General features: G+C 47.9%; 1 protein-coding gene across 3 annotated transcripts in view; it reads right to left on the reverse strand.

The window, feature by feature from the left end:
- Positions 1-3,079: 3,079 nt before the first annotated feature.
- LOC119460837 (flavin-containing monooxygenase 5) overlaps positions 3,080-22,848 on the reverse strand; it is an 83,797-nt gene continuing 64,028 nt past the window's right edge. For 2 of the 3 annotated variants that reach the window (XM_049672680.1, XM_037721934.2), the window contains 4 exons: positions 22,080-22,354; positions 21,215-21,543; positions 14,638-14,727; positions 3,233-3,587 (listed from right to left, as the gene is read on the reverse strand). In XM_049672680.1, coding sequence (XP_049528637.1) covers positions 3,373-3,587; positions 14,638-14,727; positions 21,215-21,543; positions 22,080-22,354 — 909 coding nt within the window. In that variant the 3' untranslated portion in view covers positions 3,233-3,372. Of the gene's footprint in view, positions 3,588-14,637; positions 14,728-21,214; positions 21,544-22,079; positions 22,355-22,848 lie in introns of all 3 variants that reach the window. The other variant, XM_037721935.2, reaches the window with a different exon arrangement.

Consider the following 22,848-nt stretch of genomic DNA (forward strand, 5'->3'; position numbering starts at 1 on the left):
TGAAGCCGATCCGTTAGGTCTTTACGCGAGTCCGCCGTTCGACTAGCTCGAGTCGATCACCATTCCCTTACTTATTTGAATGTGCTTCATGTGAACGGACCCGCCAGTGTGGATGAGGGGCTGTGCTCTTATGCTGGCCAGTGCAAATCACGGTGGCACAAAGGGTTTAACCAGCATGACTTGTATGCTTTTGGTGTTAAATAATATAAACTGAATGAATGAATGAATGAATGAATGAATGAATGAATGAATGAATGAATGAATGAATGAATGAATGAATGAATGAAGTAGTTGTGACAACTCGGCTCATACAGCTCGTACAGCTCGTATACGGCTCGTACCAGACACCAACATTATATCCTTCATAAGGCTTCGTGGTTTTAGTGCAGTCGAACTTGAAATGGATGTGATGTAATCGCTAAGGAAATAGGTGTACGGCAAACACTCTAGAGGGACAAAGAGAAAGGGCCGGTGCTTAAGCCTGGACATATACGTTCGTGCCTTTCAAGTGCGCGGTTTTTCAGCGTTTGGTTAGTTCTTGTTCACGAGAGCTGCACAAAGTACTTACACAGTTCAGGAGTGAGACGTCAGCAGCTAGTGTGTATACTGTACCCTACCTTTAACCCGTTGTGCTGATGTTCGAGCTTTCTGAGCAGCTTTGTTGACTCACTCCGCTTTTTTTTTTTTTATTTTCAATGTCACGCCGAATCACATTCCCCGCAAGTCGTCGAAAAAAAAAAAATGCGAGTTTTGCAAACATACTTGCGAAGCTTCATCTCATACATAGACCGACTCTGAGTTGCATCGCCTAGCGAGACCTATGCAACCGACAAGGTTTTGGCAAGATTTCACCCGAGAGGTTGCAATGTTATTGGTCCAAGGGAACCAATATATAAGAAGTACTGGGCTGTCAGTGAGTTCTTGGCAGAAAGACAATCAGGAGACACCAAACGCCGATGACCTCGTTCTTCAGCCGCCAAATACTTCAGGCTTTTAAATAAACACGTATACTATCGACTTCTTCAGGCGCCCGCCTTGAGAGGGACAGTTATGGTTTCTGAGGCAGGGGGAATTCCCTGCATATACCGTATAAAGACATCTCGATTTATTATTGCAAAGGCGATAAAGATGCGCTTCGGGAAAATTTGTGTATAAACAGCTTATTTACGGACTCCGCCTGGGTCCGTCCACCTGTCCTCTCGAAATATCGTCTTCCTCCTGTGCAGTACATGACCCCATCCTGTCCTTTATTTTATTTGATTTATTTCCTCTGTCTTGACGGCTGAGGCTCTATACCGAAGCCGTTCTTTAGTTTTAGCAGCTTGACCGGGATGATCTCGCTGAATCTTACGCATTCAGCGCACGCAATCGCGGCGGCTTCGCGTCTCGCTTCGGACGAGCAAGCCACGATTACTGATGCCTTGTTGAGTAAGCTTTACTGAAAACTCGGGGGTAAACACACCCTGTAAGTTCGAGGTGTATTGCGTTAAAAAGCATGTAGCGCACCACAGTCTCTGGCCAGACGGGAATTGGCAAGGCCGACAAGAAAAAAAAAAAAAAAAATCTGTCGCGATGTAAGCCGGAGGCAGGAACCAAGAGCGACCTCCGCGATACGGCGCTGCAGGGCAAGGATCTGTGTAAGCGAAAGCGTATCGGCTTGTGCTACACAGAGGCTCCCGATTTGCGCCGCAAGGCAACATGCAGGGGTTGAACCACGCGCGAAACTTGTGTAGGCTCGTTCCGGGTTGTAATCGCCGACGATTGAGGTCGAGCGCGAACCGACCGTAAAAGGCAGCGCGTGCCATAACCGCGTGCCGCCATGCAGGTTGTATAGGTCACGTGGCCCCTATTTAGCCTTAAGTTCGCGCGGACCTTGCGTGCCACGGGCCCGTTTCGAGAAGCGCAAATCCGACAAATAAGCTGAAACGCCATGAAAGGCTGCACGACCCGCACCGAACTGTTTCGAGATTAGAACACCGTACACGCGATGTGCGCGGGTTTATGCGCACAAAGCTACCGGAAGTCTCGTGTCACGCATTAGGCAAATAAGCGCGCGCTTTTAGCCCGGAAATTGGAGGGAAAAAACGATCGACGGTTGTATAATGGGGCAAAACACATGTGCTTGGAACCAAGTATACGTATAGGCACGTTCAGTGTTTGCCTGAATGTCGTTTGGGCAGCCTGGGAAGGACGTTCGTGGAGGCCAGCATCGGGCACGGTTCGAGGCTACAGTTGAGCACAATTCTTGGGGTGGAGTCGCTGTTTCGCCTTTAATTGCGAACTGGATGAACGTACAAGTACGCCCCATGCATGAAGCACGCGATCCCACGTCGCGAATGGCCCGGTATGACATGTTATTTTCATCGCCGCAGCGACAACTATATATGGTCTGCGCGATCCGATTTCTCTGTATATACCGGGAGCTGATGAGCTGGAATGCTATTCTCAACACCGTTGAATTGTAACATGTTCGCACTCTGAACCAATCAGAGAAGCTCTAGCAGGCATGCAGGCCAATCAAAGCTGTGACAATGGCGAACTTGTTTGACAGTGTCCCAGAATAGCACCCCAGGTCTACGAGAAGCGTCGTTGCATTCGCCGTCAACCAACCGTCAACGGTGGTGACGCGTTTGTTTCATGGTCCTCCCAGACTGGTTAACACATTCCGGTTCATTTATGCCCCGAGATCGGGGAAGTATGAACAGGAAAAAAGGGAGCCTTCGCTAGTCTCGAGCTTTCTGATTTCTTAATCTGTTCCTTGACTCATGCTTTGCAATTCATGCGCTATAACACTCGATGGCAGACGCGTATTACGACGGGGAAAACACTGTTAACATTATAAATATTTCACAGAGCTCTTTGGCTTGACAACGTTCGTGCCGTATGTTTTGTTCTGAAGTGATGTCGCTTTCTTCACCCAAGCGGAACCTTGCGATCACTGCGATCCCCCTTGTTTGCACACATCATCATTCTATGACGTAGGGAGAACTACGACACTTCTGTGTGTACTTCTGCGCATATTTTCGAAGAAGTCAGTCGTAACACGAACTCCTAGATGCGACACCACCAGAGTTGCGCGTTCGGACGCGTTGTCTCTTTTTAATAAGGTGTTTCCAGCACCAGAGTGAGATGTATAATGTTACAGTCCCTTTACAGGAACAAAATAGCTCTCGCACTCCTTTTTTGTCGAGAATGTCGCGCATGTTAGAGTCAGTTCCACTGTCGTCCCGCCTTCGTCAGACACGCAGAGGCGGCGACCAGGATTGCGGGAAGAAGAAACCGCTGGACAGAAGCCACGAGAACAACAGCACGGCTAGAGTGATGAACAGCAGAAACTCGACGCTGGGCTTGGTAAGCAGCGTCCCCTGTGCGTCACTCGTGGCGGTAAAGTCGGGTCCCGTGCAGAGCGCTCTGCGCACGCGCTGTTCGTAGCCCAAGATGGCGTCCCGCGCCCCGGGCCAGGCGTGGGGCCCTTGCAGACGATACTGGTACGACAGGCTGGGTCCGACCAGCAACCGGTAAGCGAGCTGCGGGTCCTTGATGGCGAGCCGTGCCAGGTTCGGTTTGACGCCGATCTCTTCGGCCAACTGCGTTATAGACATGGAGAGAAGACAGCATGATTGGCAGTTCCGAGTGTGTTGGTGCGGTCAGCCGGTCCGCGGCTGGTACACGGCTAAGGTGCATCGGAAGTGCAGTCGCGTAGTACACGTTGTTTGGCGAGTTAGTGCGATTTGTAAGACATGATATAGCTTCAGTTGCAACATAGACGAAAACGTGTAAAGACAACACAATAAAGCGCTGCTTCCAAATGTTCATTTCCGCGTCAAAGTTACAAGAATTTAAAATACGCCACGTGAAAGGGCAACCAAAGAAAGACAGGAAAAAAAAAAGTCGTGTCTGATATGATAAGGAAGAATAAATTATCGGATCAATTTCTGAAAGCTAGCGATTTCGATTCGCCTTCTTGTCCACTTACTTGGGATGTGACGCAAGGTTCTGACCTCGGCCTCCTGCTATATTTAATTTATATTTAAGACCTGACTAATGTATTTCAGTAATCTATTAGGCAATATGCTGTTGACTGTGTAATTTATCGCGTAATACCATCTTACACTGATCTTTCAGCACGTCAGACTGAGGTACAACGCATGGCAAATGCGTTGGAATGAAAAAAAAAAAAAAAAAAAAAAAAAGGTTTATACGAAGGAGAATGTTCTGAAAATCGGCTACTTTTAAACCTCCCTTTTATAACGCTAATGGTTCTGTGGTAGACGTAATCTCCTTTAAGTACCTAGGAGTTCACATAACTACTAATATTTCTTGGCAAACTCATGTTAACTGTGTTGTTAATATTGATAATCGCACATTAGGTTATTTAGCCGCAACATATCAAGGGAACCGTCGTCTCATAAATTAACATTATATAAAACACCTGTAAGGTCTATAAGCTCCAATGTACAGGTGCTTTGCGGGATCCTAGTAAGTCAGTACGAAACCATATAGCGCATTGCATTATGCTAAACTATTCCCGCTCTTCCAGTGCATCATCAGTGTATCGTCCAGTGTATAATCGATATTATCTTTAAAGGGGGGGGGGGGGCGAGGGGGGTCATTTATTGTTTAAAGGGACTGACAATCGATTTTCAAAGACCTAGTTTTTCATGGCGCAACTCAAAGCTCAACCTCGGTAGTGTTTACACCTGCAGTGGTTACTCAAAAATCGAGTGGATATTTTGTAAGCAGAATTTTTCGATCTGAGTAGCCTCTAAAAAAAATAAGAGTCGCTCCTCCAGCAACGCTGAGAACTGATAGCGATGCCGATAGCTCGCCTCGCAAATTGTGAAAGCCGCATATCGTTCTGCTTTCACAGGAGTCAGTGCAGTTGTGCCTAACCACCTGCGTTTTGACCTTTTCGACCACTTTTGAAAATAAGAAGCTGGTGCAATAAGTATGCGTTGTCGTACAAACCTTTCTTATACTTGTACCGCGTTTTTACACAAGTACACGCCTAAGCCGTGGCTGGCTGGTCCCCATTGTCGTTATATATTCTGTCGGTAGAGGAGCCAAGCCAACTCATCGAAAACAAAGGCGAAGGCAGCGCCACTTTTCTACTCACTACAAATGAAGGTCTATCTGCACTTTGTAAGTTAGGAAAAACTTATAACGGAAAAAAAGTATACTGATTTTCAATACTAATAAAAAGACCAGGAGCCGCGTACACTAATAGAAGTTCACGTGATAGACTTCTTATGCATCTTTCTTCGCGACTTTTAGTGAAAAAATAAAAATATAAATTCACGTTTAATTAATAAAACATGGCTCGTTTTAACAAATATGATAGGCAATCTTTCCATCTGCGGGGTTATCTCGACTCACGTTCTGAGCGGTTGTCTCTCTCTTTAATTAAGCGACACCTTTTAAAGGTACCGAGATGAGCAGTTAGAAATTCGGAAGGCGTTGCGCTTGTTTAGGGACCGTATACGAGCAATCGAAGCGCGTGTTGTATGAAACGACGTATAACTCTGTATCCAACAGACCCACTATATGACTACTCAACATATATATGTCTAACAAAAAAAAAAGTTCTTCATGATACTTCAAGGCTCAACAAGTAATCAAGCTATGTATGACATAGTCACACATCAGGTTAGGCTACACATCACGAGTAAGATAACCTCGGTTTGCTCGTATGAGCTATAGTTAGCACGAATACGGCAGCTTTACTGCTTGTATGAAGCCGCAGTCGCTTCTCAATAAAACCACGGTTGAATATATAGTGCGCCGTACCGTGTGTTCGTGTTGTTTCTGCGTATCTGCGTCTCCACGCTAAATAACGTGAGTGTCGTCATCACGAGCAAATTCTGTTGGGGGGGGGGGGGGGGGGGGGGGGCGCTCACCAGCCGCTCCCTTGTCGAGGAAATGGGGTTAAGCGAAACTTGTCGTGTGTTTCTTCGGTGTTCCTCCGAACGAATTTCATTAACGAGTACCACGTTGTGAACGAACCACAACCGGTCACACGCACTGCAGCTGGCTCCGAAGTTACGTTCTAGAAACTCGCGTTGAAACCTGGCCGTCGCACCGGGGAAGTTGGCGCTAGCGTTGCCGAGGCGTGCACCACCGTTGTCGGGTACCTGGAGGGCTAGACGACGCTGACGTTTGGCCTCAACATCGCGCTTCCTCAACTCGGGCTCCTCGGCCCTTCGCTGACGTTTCGCCTGGGCTTCGGAAGCCCTCACGCTAGAATCGGCACGTCGACGACGAGCCCTTTCCCTAGCGCGTTCATTCTGGATGGATTTCCATGAAATTTCTTCAAAATTAAATCTGTCCGTTACGCAAGACAATGAATGGCTCATACCCCCGTAAACGCGGCCTCCCCATTACGACGACAGAAGATAAGTGAAATTCTACGCTGGAATGATTAGCGGCAATGCAGCCAGCTGTAAAAGCAGACGACGACGACGAACGCGGGAGCAGTGGCACGAGCGCGTGCCAACCACCTGTACAGCTCTGAGAGCAGCTGGTTTTTTTAGCGTTACACCTCCGGCGCAGGCTAGCGTATACAAGCTTCTCTTGAAAAACCCTACTGAGAGTTTCCGTTTTCATGAGTCAGGAAACTCGTTTCGTTAAACCACGAATACATTGCTCGGTGACTCACAGCGCGCAAACGGTTTCGCCTCGCGACATAATTAATCGACGACGGATGGCGAATAGCTACAGTGTTCCCGAATATCGCCGGTAAATCACGTACGAGCGAGTTCGCGCAAGGTTATGATACTTCCTCGCTCCAATCGCTGCGCCGAAAGGGGCGCGATTTCCGCCGCGAAGTTCGCTCGCGTTCCAGGTTTTCCGCCGTCCTTGTCAGTCGTTTCTCGCTTCAGTGGAACGTGACAAAAAAATAAATAAATAAATAAAAAGATCACTGCCATTTTTTTTTAATTGTTAGTTTACAGCACGTAGACACTGTAACTGTGTGCTGGTGGAAAAAAGGGCATCGGCGTTTGGGTGCATATATACGTCTATTGCCACGACCACGCGTGCCTTATGAGATGGCGGTGATTGCCGAGCACCGGCGAGCAAAAATGGCGGTCGCGGAATCGCGCCTTCTTGCCAGGGACGTTCGTGAGCCGTGTCGGCGTTCGAAATCGCCGGCTTCGCTGGTGTGCGCTTATTCGTCCGCCTCGTGCGAGCTCGATCAGCAAGACGCTACGACGCCCGTTTACAGCCGCAGCTGTTATTGCGACGGTAGATGCCGGTGGAGGTGTCGAAAGATGTCGACGGAAATTACCTGAGAGAACAATCGTAGCTGGCGAAATAAAATTGGGGAGGGGATGTTGGGTGTTTCGAGCTTGATCTGTCGGCAAGTTTAGAAGCGTGTGACGTAATTTGCTGGCGTTTTGGGAGAATACCAACGGTCTGTCAATTTCTCTTGGCAAGTCCGCGGGTTTTTTTTTTTTTCAACAGTACCTCGTTTCAGAATTACCAGTCATTCCGGAGTCCTTCAACAGATTAAGCTATTGATATGATTATGCTTAAGCCATTGAACGACTCTGGGGATACCTAAGTGGAGCGTGGTACAGGAAACAAGCGTATCTTGTATCTTTGGGACGAACGGGTTAAATTATATTGCAACGTTGTAGGAGTTGCATGTGGGGGCGACGCCGTTTGAGGTTATCAAATTTACTCTAAGTGAGGTTCCTTACGCTTGTAAATGGCCGAGAACGTTCACAGTTTGCGAAGTACAAGGCGTATCGACGTTAAACATGGTAGTGTGCGCGTTTTGGGAAGGGAACATCGGGGATAAATTTCGAAGTTGTAGGAGCATCGGGGACGTTGTTCGAAATTTGTAAAGTCTCTAAGGCATGTAAAAAATGCAGTAGTCGCATGGCAATTAAATTGCTCCGTCGAGGCCGTGAATTAATGGTTGATCTAAGCGACAGTTTCTCACTTTACCCGCAAATGCCAAATTATACCAAAAAAGGAGTGTGCTGCACCACGCCGCGACCTCCTTGTATCACATATAACTATACTTTATTATTCGAAAAGTAGAGCGTTGTGACGGCGAAACGCGAACAGATAGAAAGAAACGCAAACAAGCGCTCTTTTTTTTTTTTTTTTTCTTGTGTTCCGTCTTTGTGCGTCTTATTTTCCGAATAATCACGGACCAACTAGGCCCCAATTATCCGTACTACTGCAGCTATACTTCGGTGGAGTTTTGTTTGTTCATCTACATGGTGGGAAACGTGCACTCTGCATTAACAATTTCAGCACTAAAATAAAGATAGGCAGTCTTGAATGTAGATCAGCAATTACATTTCATTTTGGTTCCATGTATGCACAACTGTTTAAGAGGCCTTGAGAAATGCGGAATTCCCACATGCAGGAAACGTTCTCGAAGGCCAGCCATCCGCTTCACGGATTAATATGAAGGTCACTTTTTATAGCCAGGCATATCTACTTACGCTTCCTGTACATGCGTTGTCTAACTCTGCGCCCAAACTACTCACTGGGCCTCGCACTGCGTGGCCTAATTGCTTGCGTTGCACTAATTGTGATGAAATCGCCGCTGCCTAGTTACCAGTGTGTGATAACCGGAGAACAATCATTCTTCAGTACATGTGCTCTTAGCCGTACTACCTGAATTATACTATGATTACCGTTTTCTCTTACTTCCTGCTTTATAGAGAGATTTGACCGTGAGCGAATCTGGCTGTATGGTAAACATTTCCCCAGAACGAAGGCGTGCATTGGCTACACGATATCTCATTTCAGGAGCCTGCCGTATTGTGATATCTGCTATCGACAGCATGGCAGAATAATTCTAGCTCGGATCTTTCCGTCCGTGATTACGTCCGTTTTACTCAAGTAAATGAAGAAAATAAGGTGTAACAAATTAGGAAGATATACGCAGATCCCACGCGCTGTGAAAATCCGTCGCAGAAAACTTTAGCAGGTAGCTGGCTATCTAGCATCGTTTCGGTCTCCGCAAAGCTTTACCAGATGGCGCAACATGTCGTTGTAAAGAGGGCGAGAAATTCCGCGTGTGACGTGAGCTTTTCTGTGACGACAATGGCAAGGGGGGCGACACGATGTACCACATCTTTACTGACAGCCTCGGTGCAGTTACCACCTCAGACAAGTAACGAAAACATTGCGTATTTGTGAGCAGATACGCAAGATTCACAATTCTACACGTGTGAACGTTATTGTCCACTGGGTGCAGGCGCATGTTCACGACCGCAACGATGACCTTGTGGTTCGCGTTGCTCACTCTTTATCGACACCCGTAACTCATCCTCTTTCCTTTCCCTCTGACCCCCGCTCTGTTTTCGTTGCCCGAAAATCCATCCTCCGCGGCGTAACACGCCGACATGGGTCACTGTAGATGCGTGACAGGGTAGGCACTGCTGTTCGGAGGAACTCTTTGACGCCTATACTTGGGTAACTAGGTGTGTACCACTCGGTCTGTGCCGCTGTTCAATGACGAAAAAGACCCCTTAAATTTATCCGATGCTGTGTCGAATCGAAGCCACGCCACGAATGTTCTTCAAGGACAGCAACCCGACGTATTAGCAGGCTGTACCACAACTGCACTGGGTTATATGTGCCGCTTTTCAATGAATGCCTATCGCGCCATCGCTTTCGAGCGGCGCCACGAATTCGCCGGGTGTGTGGCGCTCTTTAAGGACCCTGTCGCCAACTCGGGTTACCGAGTGTGCGCCACTGACTGTGCGCGGCAAGCGAGGGAACGATTCTCAGCGTTCGCAGGCACCGGCGCGCCACACCTCTCGTCTCGGAGGTCACGGGAAGACTTCTCGGCAGTGTCACCAGATGGCGCAGCGTGTCCAGAAAGAAGCGAGAGAGAGGATCCCGGTTGCCGCATGACGCGTTTCTCAGCGTTTGCACGCACCGGCGCGCCGTGCATTTCGGAGGCCACGTGCAGGCTTCGCGGCGGTGGCGGAGTTAGATGGCACCGAGTGTTCTCTTAGGGAAGCGAGAAAGAGGAGTCCCGCTGTAAATACACCCCTGCATACATAACTCGTTTCGACGATGGCGACACGTTGTGTCGCTGTATTGATTCAATGCTAAACGCATTACCGTCAGCAGTAATCCTGAGATGGGTTCTGCCGATTTTTCCGTTGCGACCTGAGCCAATCCCGAAGGTCGTGCACTGGGTATATCGATGACGATGATGATGCTGTTGTTTGGCATGCCCATTGAAACGGGGCGGGGACAAATAGCCACCTAGCCTGCCTGATTTAATCCGGTTTTATTACACCTATTGCTATCTAGCCTTTTGTCTATCTAATCTCGATTTGAACTTTCGTATTTTTAAAACCTCCATTACTCTATTGTACCATTACCTACGCTTGCAAATGCTCTGGTTCTATCAATCTTCTCCCTGCTTTTTCCCCACCAGTACTCTAATCGTCTCTTACTTATCTCGACCGCTGACCAGTTAATCCTGCCATCTTCTTAATTTTGCATCCCAACGCTTCTGGAAGGTGGACTCAGTGCATTCCATTACGATGCGCCGAGTCCTTTCCGGGCTTTTTCAAGCGAAGCTTGTAATAACTCACAGATTTCGGTGGCGTCCATGTACGCACAAAATTATCATCAGCATTGGCTCGAGCGTCGTCGTCTTCTTCCGTAGCTGGCTCGTTAGCGCCTCTAGATTTGCGCTTTCGTCGTCGTAATGGAGAGGCCGCGTCTACGGGGGTATGAGCCAGTGCTTCAGGGGTATGACCCATTCGTTGTCCTACCGTAACGGACATATTTAATTTTGAAGCAATCTTATGGAAATCCATCCAGAATGAACGCGCTCGGGAAAAAGCTCGTCGCCGACGTGCGGATTCTAGCGTGAGGGCTTCCGAAGCCCAGGCGAAACGTCAGCGAAGGACCGCCGACCCCGAGTTGCGGGAGCGCGATGTTGAGGCCAAACGTCAGCGTCGTGTAGCCCTCCAGGAACCCGACAGCGGTGGTGCACGCCTCGGCAACGCTAGCGCCAACTTCGGCCAGGTTTCAGCCCGAGTTTCTCAACCGGAACTTCGGAGCCAGTTGCAGTGTGTGTGACCGGTTGTGGTTCGAGCACAACGTGGCACTCGCCTGTGCAATTCGTTCGGACGAACACCGAGGAAACACACGAAAAGCTTCGCTTACCCCCATTTTCTATACAGGGGAGGGGCTACTGATTTTTTAGGTGCGAAGCACCTTATGCGCGCGTGCCCGGTCTGTCGGCGTCTCCTGTCATAATCGTCGTAGTCGCGGTATAAGCGGCTCGTGCTCGCGCTCGGCACGCGCGTGCTGAGCGCTCCCGCGTTCATCGTCGTCTTCCAGAGCTGGCTACGTTGCCGCTCATCATTCCAGCGTAGAATCTTACTTTTCTTCTGTCGTCGTAATGGGGAGGCCGCGTTTACGGGGTTATGAGCCATTGCTTAAGGCAGCATGAGTCTATTAGCGGTGCATCACTGCATGCTTCGCACCTCACCAGGTTGAAATCCACCAAGCTACATGGAAACTCCTTTTTTACTTCTTTTTTTTTTTTATAAAGGCATTGAACACGACGAGACAGGAACCTACCTACCTACTGCAATGCGCCTTGTAAGAGGCGAAGAACGCTTCGCACGAATGGGCACTGACCTTCGGGGACCTTGTACGGGGATAGCTTCACCGAGTCTATCAGACATGAGTCGTCTGACGTTGTCTGCCATGATCAGCATGGCAGAAGATTACGCGAACCTCCTCGTCCGCGATAAAGTCTTGTGTTGTTTTGTTTTTAAGGCGAAAGCCTTATATGCCTCATCGCACAATGACCTTCAAACAACCTTGAAAAAAAAAAAACCGTGTCGATGCTTCTGTGAGTAAAAAAAGTCACCTGGTCAGAGAGACGCGCTCGTGCCACTGCTCGCGCGTTTGTCGTCGTCGTCTTCCACCGCTAGCTCCGATGTCGCCCATCATGCCAGCGTTCCCATACAGCCCCTCCCTCTGGGAAGGCGCTGACGGCACTGGGCCACTGCCAGTCGGTGCGGCCTATACAGGCGTTCGCCTTCACGTTTTGCAAGCGTGTAACACTTGCTTACTTTTTACTCACATAAGTGCACATATTTTTGAAGTTGTAACTAATATAAAGGGCACTGACATTTTCGGACGTCCTGTATGGACGACCGCTCGCTCCGACGGTATGCGGAGGACAGAGGCCCGTTGGCCGTCTTCCAAGTGTTTCAGTGTGTCGCCACGTGGAGCGCGTGCCACCTTCCTGCTTCAGACGCGGCCGTCGAGAGAACGCAAGTCCACACACGCCAGGTGCAGCACGTGCCACTTATACCGACCGCCACAACAGAAAAAAAAAAAAAAAATAAAGCCTGAATGCTCGGTTATTGAAAGTGCGCACGCGCGCGCGGCGCAAGTTAATTGACACTTGAACTTCGAGGCAGCCACGCCGAACGTCAACTTCCTCCTCGCGAGGCTAATTTTGCTGTGCTTCTGGTATTCGTATGTTTGCTCGGTGGCATAAGCGGCAGTATTCAAATGCATATGTTCGCAGAAATTTGCGCAAATGCCAAGCGATGGATGTTGTCGTCGTGTAGCCGTTTATAGCATGTATGGCTGTGGCTAAAGGTACATGTCCGACGTCTCCCTACAACTTTGTTTACACGTACTATCGACCAATAAAGTTTACGGGCCAAGGGGTCTGACAAAAAGCTGAATATCTCCGCAGCCTCAAAACGCAGCCTGGTATTCCTATTTCCAGCCTCTACTGGTATATGCGAAAAACATTGTGATGTACGGTTTTACTGGCTACTCTTAAAGGCTGCTCGGATATTTAGCGTTTTCTCAGATCCCGTGGTCCGTAAACTCTTTTGGCAAGTTAGACGGACCAGGAAGTGCTTTTATGGAAGTCTACGTCCGCACGTTTCTCGCTGGGTTTTTCCGTGTTTCGCGTCAGTATAAACTTTCGGCATAAGCACGCTGAACAGATAAATACACGATTCCCCCGCGTCAGCACTTATAGATCTAGTTTGCACATACGTCATTGCGGACGCCATCTTTGGGTACTATAGCAGATCGAGAAGCGGCGTAAGCAAGAAACACGACAGCGTGACAGAACGAAAGGGGCGTCTTGCGTCGAACGTCAAAGCGATAACAGTGATAAACCGGTCAAAAGCAGTCGCCGTCAAAAAGCAAAACAGTGTGCGCGCGATAATGCGGTGCACTGACGTCATCGTAGCCGCCATCTAGAGCGGAGAAAGCTATCTGCGTGACGTCACATGAAAACTATCGTTTGTGTGTGTGTTGCGGTCTAGGGTGCCTGTTTCGGCGCACAGCCTGCGCGGATTGCTGTGCTCATTTCTGCGCGTAGTGCGTCCGGCGTCACAGGGTGTAGTTGTCATGGTGGTCCACGTCCAGGTCACCAATATGTGGAAGTCGCCAGTGAGGGCGACCACGGCTATATTTAGTAAGAATCGTCAGTGACAGAGCGGCCAGGCATACTGCTTGCCATTGGCTGCTGACTATCGTGTGTTCTGTTCGTATAGCGTTAGGCACTTCGTCATAGTATTTATAGCATTGTCACATTGGGCTGTCTGAATGGTTATTAATCGCTGCTGTCGCTGATCGTGTTTGAAGGCCGTTCGTGTCCATTATTAGAAGCCGTCGTACTAATTTATTTCGATGGGACAAGTCACCAACAACTGTCAGCAGCGATGACGCTTCAGGCTCACTAACGATTTAGATTAGTTCAATGGCTGTACATAGCGTTCACGAGCACTCAATAAGGTACGCGTGCGACACCTATATGTACGCGCTACTACGCTGGAACATCAGACAGTCTTACCGCATGCACGCCTTGCGTGCCAGTCTTTCCGTGTCAGACTAAATTTAAGAAGGCACCAAACAATGACACACGTCTCTTCGTGTGCGCGTGTTTCAACCATGCGATAACAATCATCGACGCAGTGGGGACTTTATTACTCTTTCTTCGCGAAAACGAAATGGTATAGCATTGGCCGCCAGTTGTGTGGCCGACAACGAGGCACGCACAAAATTAAGGCGCATCCGGAATAAAACGAAGATTGAACGATTGAGTCGTGACATTCGTATAGGCGGACGTCAACGTGGTGCCGTATTTTGAGTCCCGTCACTTCATAGACAATGCCGGAGAATGCACGGGTGCATGGCGAAACTAGCACGTCACACTCATGTTTACTTTCATGTACTGGATAGGTATATTAAAGTGGCAAGATGGACGTGGCAAAAGAGAAATAATAATAATAATGTGGGAAAGCGAATGAATCTATCTATCTATCTATCTATCTATCTATCTATCTATCTATCTATCTATCTATCTATCTATCTATCTATCTATCTATCTATCTATCTATCTATCTATCTATCTATCTATCTATCTATCTATCTATCTATCTATCTATCTATCTATCTATCTATCTATCTATCTATCTATCTATCTATCTATCTATCTATCTATCTATCTATCTATCTATCTATCTATCTATCTATCTATCTATCTATCTATCTATCTATCTATCTATCTATCTATCTATCTATCTATCTATCTATCTATCTAATGTAATCTAATCTTAACGAAATCGCAGGAAGGATGGTACGACGCGCTGTGCTCACCTCGTCCAGGTAGTCGATCCAGTCGACCTGCAGCGTGTGTCGGGGCTCCTGGTAATAGCGTTGCCTGCAACGCTCCTGGTACTCGTTCACCTGCGCAATGCGAAGAGCGCAGTCGGCGGCTCGTCAAACGAAGCACCTGTCAGCAGCCGAGACAGGCAGGCGCCCTAATTTTTTTTCTTTTCTTCTTTTTGCGTTTTTAGACCGTGCATGACGCGCGCTCGCCTCCGCCGGAAACCGGAAGCGGTGAGCTCAGGTGCCCCACTCTCTGTATCCTGTCTTCGTGGTCTGCTTATGTTGACATGGCAATAGGTTTTACGTGCCACAGGTCGAACGCAGCTGAAGTTACAGTGCAATGAGCCAGGCTCATACAATCGAGCCCGGATACATCGAACTCGAAGGGGATCGCGAAATAGTTCGATATATCAACAATGCGATATATAAACGAAAAATTTTATACAAATATTTTCAAGGGGATGTTACAGCTGTTCGTTATGCACGATAATTCGTTATATCTTGGTTCATATAGACGGGTTCGACTGTATTAGCAATCCTGAGGTTGGCGCCAGTTTTAGTGTAACACTTCCCTTAGTTGTCCGGTGAAACACATGGGCTTTCCTTTTATTTCGGGCTTGCCTTTTATTGAGAAAAATTCGACCTGGTCCGGGATTTAATCCCGGACCAGGACGAATTTTTTTCCTCAAGTGCGAAGCGTTCTTTCTGAGAAACCCGTATGGGTTTCCTTAATAGCTTCATGCTACACCCTGGTGGATGACAATGTTTCCCTTTCATAAAGTCACTACGCACAGTAACACAAGCCACCGTTCCACCACCAGCACCTGAGTGACGATGCAGTATTCTTGTAAAACAGCCGCCGCACTAACAGATCGGGTGAAAGACATCAGGCTTTATGCATGGGTTAAAAGCATCGTGCCAGTTGCATATAGCACTATATACCACAAGGCGCCAACGACATTTTGTGCGCTTTGATGTATGTCAGCTCAGCTGCATAGTTGACTATGATTTTCACGGCCCGTCGCAGTTCATGCTCTCGTTCCGAGTTACGTGTGTATACCACGTATATAGTCAAAACATTTTGCATTCTTATTTGTACATACTGTTGATAGAGATCGGCAAGTTTGAAATGTTTTTACTGTTATTTTCCTATTTTACACCTTTCTTTTGTGCTCAGCTAAAATCATGGAGCAGCAGGCTCTCCAGGTGCCAAAATTTAATTTTCTTTAAAGTTTACAACCGCTAACAACGACAACAGGTCTGACAAAGTCTTGAAAAACTCGTTACAGGACTCGCAATGCTTTGCGAGGCGAGTGAGACAGCTATAGTCTGCGTGTCGGCGAGCCACCTTTCGTTTCTTTAATTTTTCGTCTAATTAGGGCATCGGTGAGCGCTCGTGTGACCTGGTTAGTCGTGGCCTGTGTGCTCCTTATGCGCACCTTGCCCCGGAGAGGGGGAAAAAAAGAAAGAAAAAAAAATTACTCCATCTCCCGCTAAAGGGAACCACGTGTTCCCTTTACCAAGTTCAGCAAACTGAGCATTTCCGAGACAGAATCTGCGCGAGAATAACGTGATAGAATAAACCTTGCTGCTCGACGTTGAACTCTTTCTAGTCTCTCAATTAATTCTGACTGATAAGGGTCCCAGATTATGCTGGCATATTCTAGCGTGGGCCGAACGTACGTTAAATAAGCTGTTAGTTTTACTGACTGTGAGGCTAACTGCAATTTCCGTCGCAAGAACCAAAGCTTCTTTTCCGCACTTTCGCATATTTTTATAACATGGTTTGACCAGCTTAAATTCGCGGATATATGTATGCCTAAGTATTAAAGCACGTCAACCGCGGAAAGCACCGAAGAATTCACTGTGTAATTAAAATCGAAAATATGATTTATTTTATTCGTTATGCGCAATACAACAGTTTTACTTTCATTTATTTTAATTTTCCATTTGTTGCACCATTTTTCTATAGCCCTAAGAGCGTCATTGAGTAATTGCTAATCTTCCGTGCTATTAATTTCTTTGTATAATAAGAAATCATCGGCGAAAAGTCGCACCGTGATACCTTCGTCAATTGCAGACGAAATGTCATTAATATACACTAAAAATAATACAGGACCTAACACAGACACCTGTGGGACACCTGACGTCACGTTCAACGGCTTTGATTTAATGCGTTCCACTTCTACGTATTGGGTTCTGCCCCGGAGGTACGCGGTTATCCATTTTACTATTTTGGCGTTTATTCCCATATCAGTCAGTTTCACAATCAATTCTGCTTGTAACACTCTGTCGAATGCTTTCGACAGATCAAGACAGATGACATCTTTCTGTTTCTTAGTGTTTAATGTGCTGGCAAAGTCATGGACTGTCTCAAGAAGCTGTGTTGTTGTAGAAAGGCGCTGTCGGAATCCGTGTTGGTTGGGAAAAAAAATGAGTTCACATTTTCGATGTACGTGTTAATCGACTTGGCTGGTGTAAATGAACGCTGCGGATCACGGTTATGTACTTACATTTATGTTGCCTCAAATAAGCCCGAGGTTTCCTTTGCGCTGTATAATGTTGACGTGTATGACTCCATGTCACCAGTGCTAGTAGCTTGGTTGGATCTGGCCGGGCAGTTGAATCGACTGACAGACAAAGTTTTTCGCGTTTAGGTTGCCCAAGAAAGACTATCGTCCTTAAAAGAGCCGATGAGGATAAGCGCTGTGACAGGACCTGCAAAGCTTTGCGCTTGTCCTAGTGGACTCCTGTTGTGTTTCGTGTCTGCTTTTGCGCTGGTCGTATCAGGTATAAGAATGTAGCTATTGCTTCTAGGAAACCTTCTGACCTCCCGGGTCGCCGCATATCCGCCAAGAGGTGTCATTATTCCGAAGAGTTCGCGTGAGGGCGGATTTCACACAATACATACGCGCACAGTGGGGATATGCTGTAGAAGCGATGAGAGTTGAGTGAGTCGGTATGAATTCGGGGATTTACTGATGCCTTTTCGAACTGTCCGTTCCGCTATGTGCTTGTGGAGGAGCCGAACCTGCACCACTTTCTGTGGACGTACGCCGGGCTATACTATTCGCTCGTCGACGTCTCCTGCGCAGCGTATGTCTTCGTCCCATGCAGTCGGCCGCCATTCTTGCTCAAGTGGATTCATGGACCACAATATACCACTTTGCGAAAGCTTTACTAAGGATTCGTTTCGCTGTCGCCAGTGTAAGCGTCCTCCAATTCTGATGGTGCGCGGCTCAAGCAACAATTTTAAAACTTTTACTGGGAGTCAGGGCTTTTAACAATTACGTGTATAATTTTGTTTAAATGTATAGATAAGGGTAAACTAGCGTTAAAAGTAATCCAATAGCTACGCGTGACTAAAGGCTTTCTTTGACCCCATCATTCGTGCTAGCTGCCGAATCGGTGAAAAATAAATTAGTGCTCGCTAAAGGCAAATGCTAAAGTAAACGACGCTGCCAGTGCGCATGATAAATTGATGGAATTCTTCAGGCTATACAGGCAAGCGTCTTAGTGAGCTTAAAGAAGAAGCCGTGCTTGTTAGTTCTCACTGGAGGTCAGCTATCCGTGGTGGAGTGAAATAGCATTCTGTGCAGTTAAGTCGGAATGTGTTGGAAAACGCGAAAAAAAAAAAGATAAACACTTTTTGGTTGGTTGCTCCCATTCATTCATTACTGCGAAATGCAGTTGAATCGATACGCAACGACGGATGGGCGAATTGTCTTTGTCACACCCGTACTTGATATAATAAAATAGTGAGTGGTGAGAAATGGGAAAGTTGGAACGCATTCATAGGTTACTTCGGGACCACGACAACGGTGTGAGATAAATAGGCCTTAGAAGATGTACTTGGAGGTGTTTGTTACGATTGTGAGACGAAGTTGGCGCCGAATTTGGTGATGGCGCTCGCTTAGGGATCGGCGGTTCGTCGCGCGGTCTCTCTTGGCCGTGGCGTTCCATTGTTTATAAGAGATCAGTGTGTTTATTTTAAGCAGTGTGTGTGCGTTTGCCATGGCCAAAATGCCAGCACGAGCGTGGGAAATTCTCAAACGGGCCGCGTTCAAGATAGTCTGCGCGAAGCCATTATTGTCAGCCAGCCGTTGTGGTTGTTTTTTTGTAGGGCTGTGACGTCAGAACGTTCCACGCGCAGATATAGAACTTACAAAACAAAAACAACCGTTCATACTCGCGCAACCAACGCTTAAACCACGGACGAATCAAATATGCATGGTTCCCAGGAAAACGGAGCCAAGTTCCCGTGCGTGCTTTGGCTTTCAAGGTGAGCGCGTGTTTTGCGTATTATTCGCGGATACGAGACAACGCGATGGAGTGCGCGTGAGAAGGAATTTGTTTATTTCGCTACGTGCTCTATAGTAAGCTGAAGGTGTTTACCTTTTTTTTTTTTTTTCGTCTCTTGTCCGAGCTATACACCCGGGTAGCTGCGGGCCGAGAGAAAGTCGATAACCGAATGACGTCGTCACGTTTGAAAGCGAGATCCACTGGCTGACCGCGCACGCGTTCTTGACTGCGTTTCCGGATTGCGGACGTGATTCGCTGTTATGGCCCGATTATAGCTCGTTGCGCGTCAGCGACTGCGCATGTGCGACGGATATGCTCTTCTCGCGGGAAACGAAGGAAGCTGTGTTCCTTTCACACGAGAAAGCTTTTCGCCGTGACATTTCGTGCAACAAACAGGGGGCGGCGACAACAGCGACCAGAGACGTGACGCGTTGCCCAATATTAGAGTATGCCTGCGAAGTGTCAAAAAAAAAAAAAAGACTCGGGGTCGAAATTTGTAGAAACTGCACAAACGTGCGCTATACGCGGTTTATTTTCTCTCAGTATATAGGGCGACAAGACGTGGTAACACCGCTATATGAGAAAGCGAACCTGCCTCTACTTCTAGTGTTCGGAGGAAAGAAAGACGGCTTCATCTTTTGTATTCAATCATTAACGAACTAGTTCTATAGTCAGTGAAATTCTGTAATTAAGTGAGACAAAAATCTCGAATAATACGTAATAAACGCAATAGACGCGTTAAGGAAGAACTTTTTTTTTTGCAAAGATTGTTACAAATGCTCTTTTCTTTTTTCAACCAGCGCGCGTTATTGGAATTGTCTTCCTGTGCATGTTGTAAACGCAAGCACTCGCTGACGGGTTCCTGCTCTAATTTCTGAATATTTGCAACAGTAGGATGTGTGGTTAGATTTGGTTATTGCTTGTTGTGTTTACTGTGTATTGTATGTTGAATAATCATTGTTTTACTCTTGTCTTGATCCTGTTCCGGACCGACATAATTTGTAAATAAATAAATAAATAAATAAATAAATAAATAAATAAATAAATAAATAAATAAATAAATAAATAAATAAATAAATAAATTGTTGTTGGAGTAAACAGTGTATTTGGCGTGGTGACCGAACCGAACCAAGTGGGTTTGTTTAACACTCCCTTCGGATATGTTTGGCCGCTATGCACCTTCGATCCGTCCTTCGCGGTGACTACTATTGGGAAATAGAACTATAACCCTCTCCCCCCCCATTTCTGCATTAGAGCACCGGGACCTTGAAAGCAAAAAGTTGCGCAGTGCCCACTTTCTGTGGGAATAGATAATGTGGGAAGCACTTAAATTCGCACGTCGCTGCCTATCTATAGCACCATTCGGGGTTTCGCATGCAAACTTTTAACAGATGTTGCAACGCGTTCGTGTATAGGCGAACAGTTGTGTGTGACGACAACTACAAAGGGGATGGCACGACGACCGATTTATTCTACTCCGGCTCGGCCAACCACGAAGGTGGACAAATAGGGCTGATCCCGAAGACGTTGCAACATGCAATCTCACATATATCGTCTCAAAACTGTAGCTGCCACGAGAGAAGAAACGGGACAAACCGCGGCTCGCTCTCGCACGAGGGATGCAAATTGTTGCTGCGTGACGTGACGTACACGTCAGACATTTCAAAATGCTAACTTTCACTTGGGAAGGTGTGTGCTGATGTGCCTATTCTCCAATGCCATCCATGCATTTGTGGCCTAATGGGTAGAGTGTAGGGCTGTTGCGCTGGAGGACCGTGGTTCAAATGCCGTCGTCGGACATGTATATGTATAGTTTATTTTTTATTGGATAGGCCGAGGCGTAAAAGGCTAAGTGCCTAGTAAGAGGCAAAGTGTGCTTCGCAGCACAAAGCATGCTGAGCTTCACAGGGACTCCTGTATACGTGACGCCCAACGTGGCGGCTCAGCTCACGGGCTTCGGGACACCAGACGACATGTGTACTGCGTACTTACGTATACACGGCGCACACACATTGTGCAGACAGCAGAGAGAGGGACAACAATAAGGATGATGATGGTGTATTGGCATCCCCTTTGAAACCGGAGCGGGGGGGGACAAATGGTCCCCTTGCCTAGAGGGAGCTTGTGACGCAATCGCCACCAGCTCCATCTGGTGACTGTCTCTCGCTCAGGTGACAGTATACCTTACCAGCCCAAGCCAACACCTTGCTGAACAGCGATATATCGAGACAGCACACAAAAGGGGCGCTGTGGCCGAGCTCACCTGCCGCCACATGTCCTTCGCGCTGGGCAGCGTCGCGTTGCCGGCGAACACCCTGGCCGCCCAGCGGCTCTGCAGCTCGGATATGGGCAGCAAGGCACCGATGGGCTGCGCCAGTCCGATCAGCGCGAGTCCCGGCCGCTCCGGGGGAAACACCAGCCGGTACACGCCGACCTGGTTGTCCTCGGACACGTCGAGCACGCCGGGCGCCAGGCACGGGAACGAGACGCGGTAGCCGGTCGCGAGGATCACGTCGTCCACGCGAAGAGGCTCGGCGCCCGGTGGGTCGTCCTCGAAGAGCACGCCGTCCGCCGTGAACTCCTTCACTTGTCCTGCGCGAAAAAAGCGTGGCGATTGAAGGGTGTAAATTCACCGCGCTATTTTGTGAAGTCGGTGATGAAACGGGATGGATTCCCCCTGCATGGTCTGCACAAACGCGTAGCGAATTCCAGATCTTAGCGAACTGGTGGTTTTCTGTGGCATAAACCACTCGAATCAGTTTGCAAATCACACGAGTTATCTTGAAAGTCCTCGCAAACTACATTCAGCACCTTTGTGCTCGGCCTTCTGAAACGTAGCGTATTTGTGTCATCCTACATATAGGGAGCGCTGCGGCTCATGACGCGTGCAGGCGCGAGCCTCCGAGATCACAAGTATGCAGATCGGCGCCGGAGATATCGGAGGTGATGTTTTAGCCATACTAATTTGTGCAGCGCGCTTCGTCCGTGAACAGCGAGACTTGCCTCACCGTAGAACGCTCGTCTCCTTTATGGCGGACGCAAGCTCGAGTCTCGGCCAGTGCGAAATGTCTTTCTTAGCGGCGTGCGGTGTAGGACGTTTCCACATCCCTGAGTCGAGCTGTGCGTACCTTTGATGCACACGGTGCCTGACAGTATGCGGTTGGGCAGGGCGTCGTTGACCATTGGATGCTGGCCGAGGATGCGGTGCTTGGGCCTCAGCCGATAGGTGGCGTGGTCGAAACGCTGGTTGATGGCGCTCTCGCAGATGAGGCAGATCAGCTCGTAAGGCAGCAGGTGGATGAAGGCATTCAGCAGCCGCGTCTGGTAGTACGCGTCGAATGGCCGACCCCTGGGTCCCACGCGGCCGATGACCCACGAGCCGCGACGAGGTACTCAGCCACACCTGCGTAATGCAGACAAGCCGCCGTAAATGATCGTCGTTTCATTTCATTGCGCAGTCACGCCATGAAATGCGCTATGATTGAGCTTTGCATTAGGGGGAGAAAAAAAAAAAACACACCTTGAGACCTCTGAAGGCAGCTCAGTCTTCAAGTCGCTTCTTTTTACCGATTGGTATATAACCCTAATTTTTCGATTGTATATAACCCAATGCTGTCGACTCCCGCTAATTCGATCCTTGCGGGACCACAAATTCGGGTCGAATTATCCGAAAGGTCGAATTAACAAGCGGTGGGAAAATAAACGAATTCAAATCTTTTCCATTGCTTAAGGTAGTCTGTAGTGTCTTTTTGCTTCTTGATTTCGAAGCGAGACGCAACCAGCATGCGGAGAAGATCACCGACATGTTTAAACGCTGCCCCAGCGTGATCCAAACCAAATAAGCGGGAACGGATAGATTCATGCATTTAAGGAGCGTCGGCCACTAAAAAATATAAA

This window comes from Dermacentor silvarum, chromosome 8 (genome assembly GCF_013339745.2).
Source record: "Dermacentor silvarum isolate Dsil-2018 chromosome 8, BIME_Dsil_1.4, whole genome shotgun sequence".
Taxonomy (NCBI): domain Eukaryota; kingdom Metazoa; phylum Arthropoda; class Arachnida; order Ixodida; family Ixodidae; genus Dermacentor; species Dermacentor silvarum.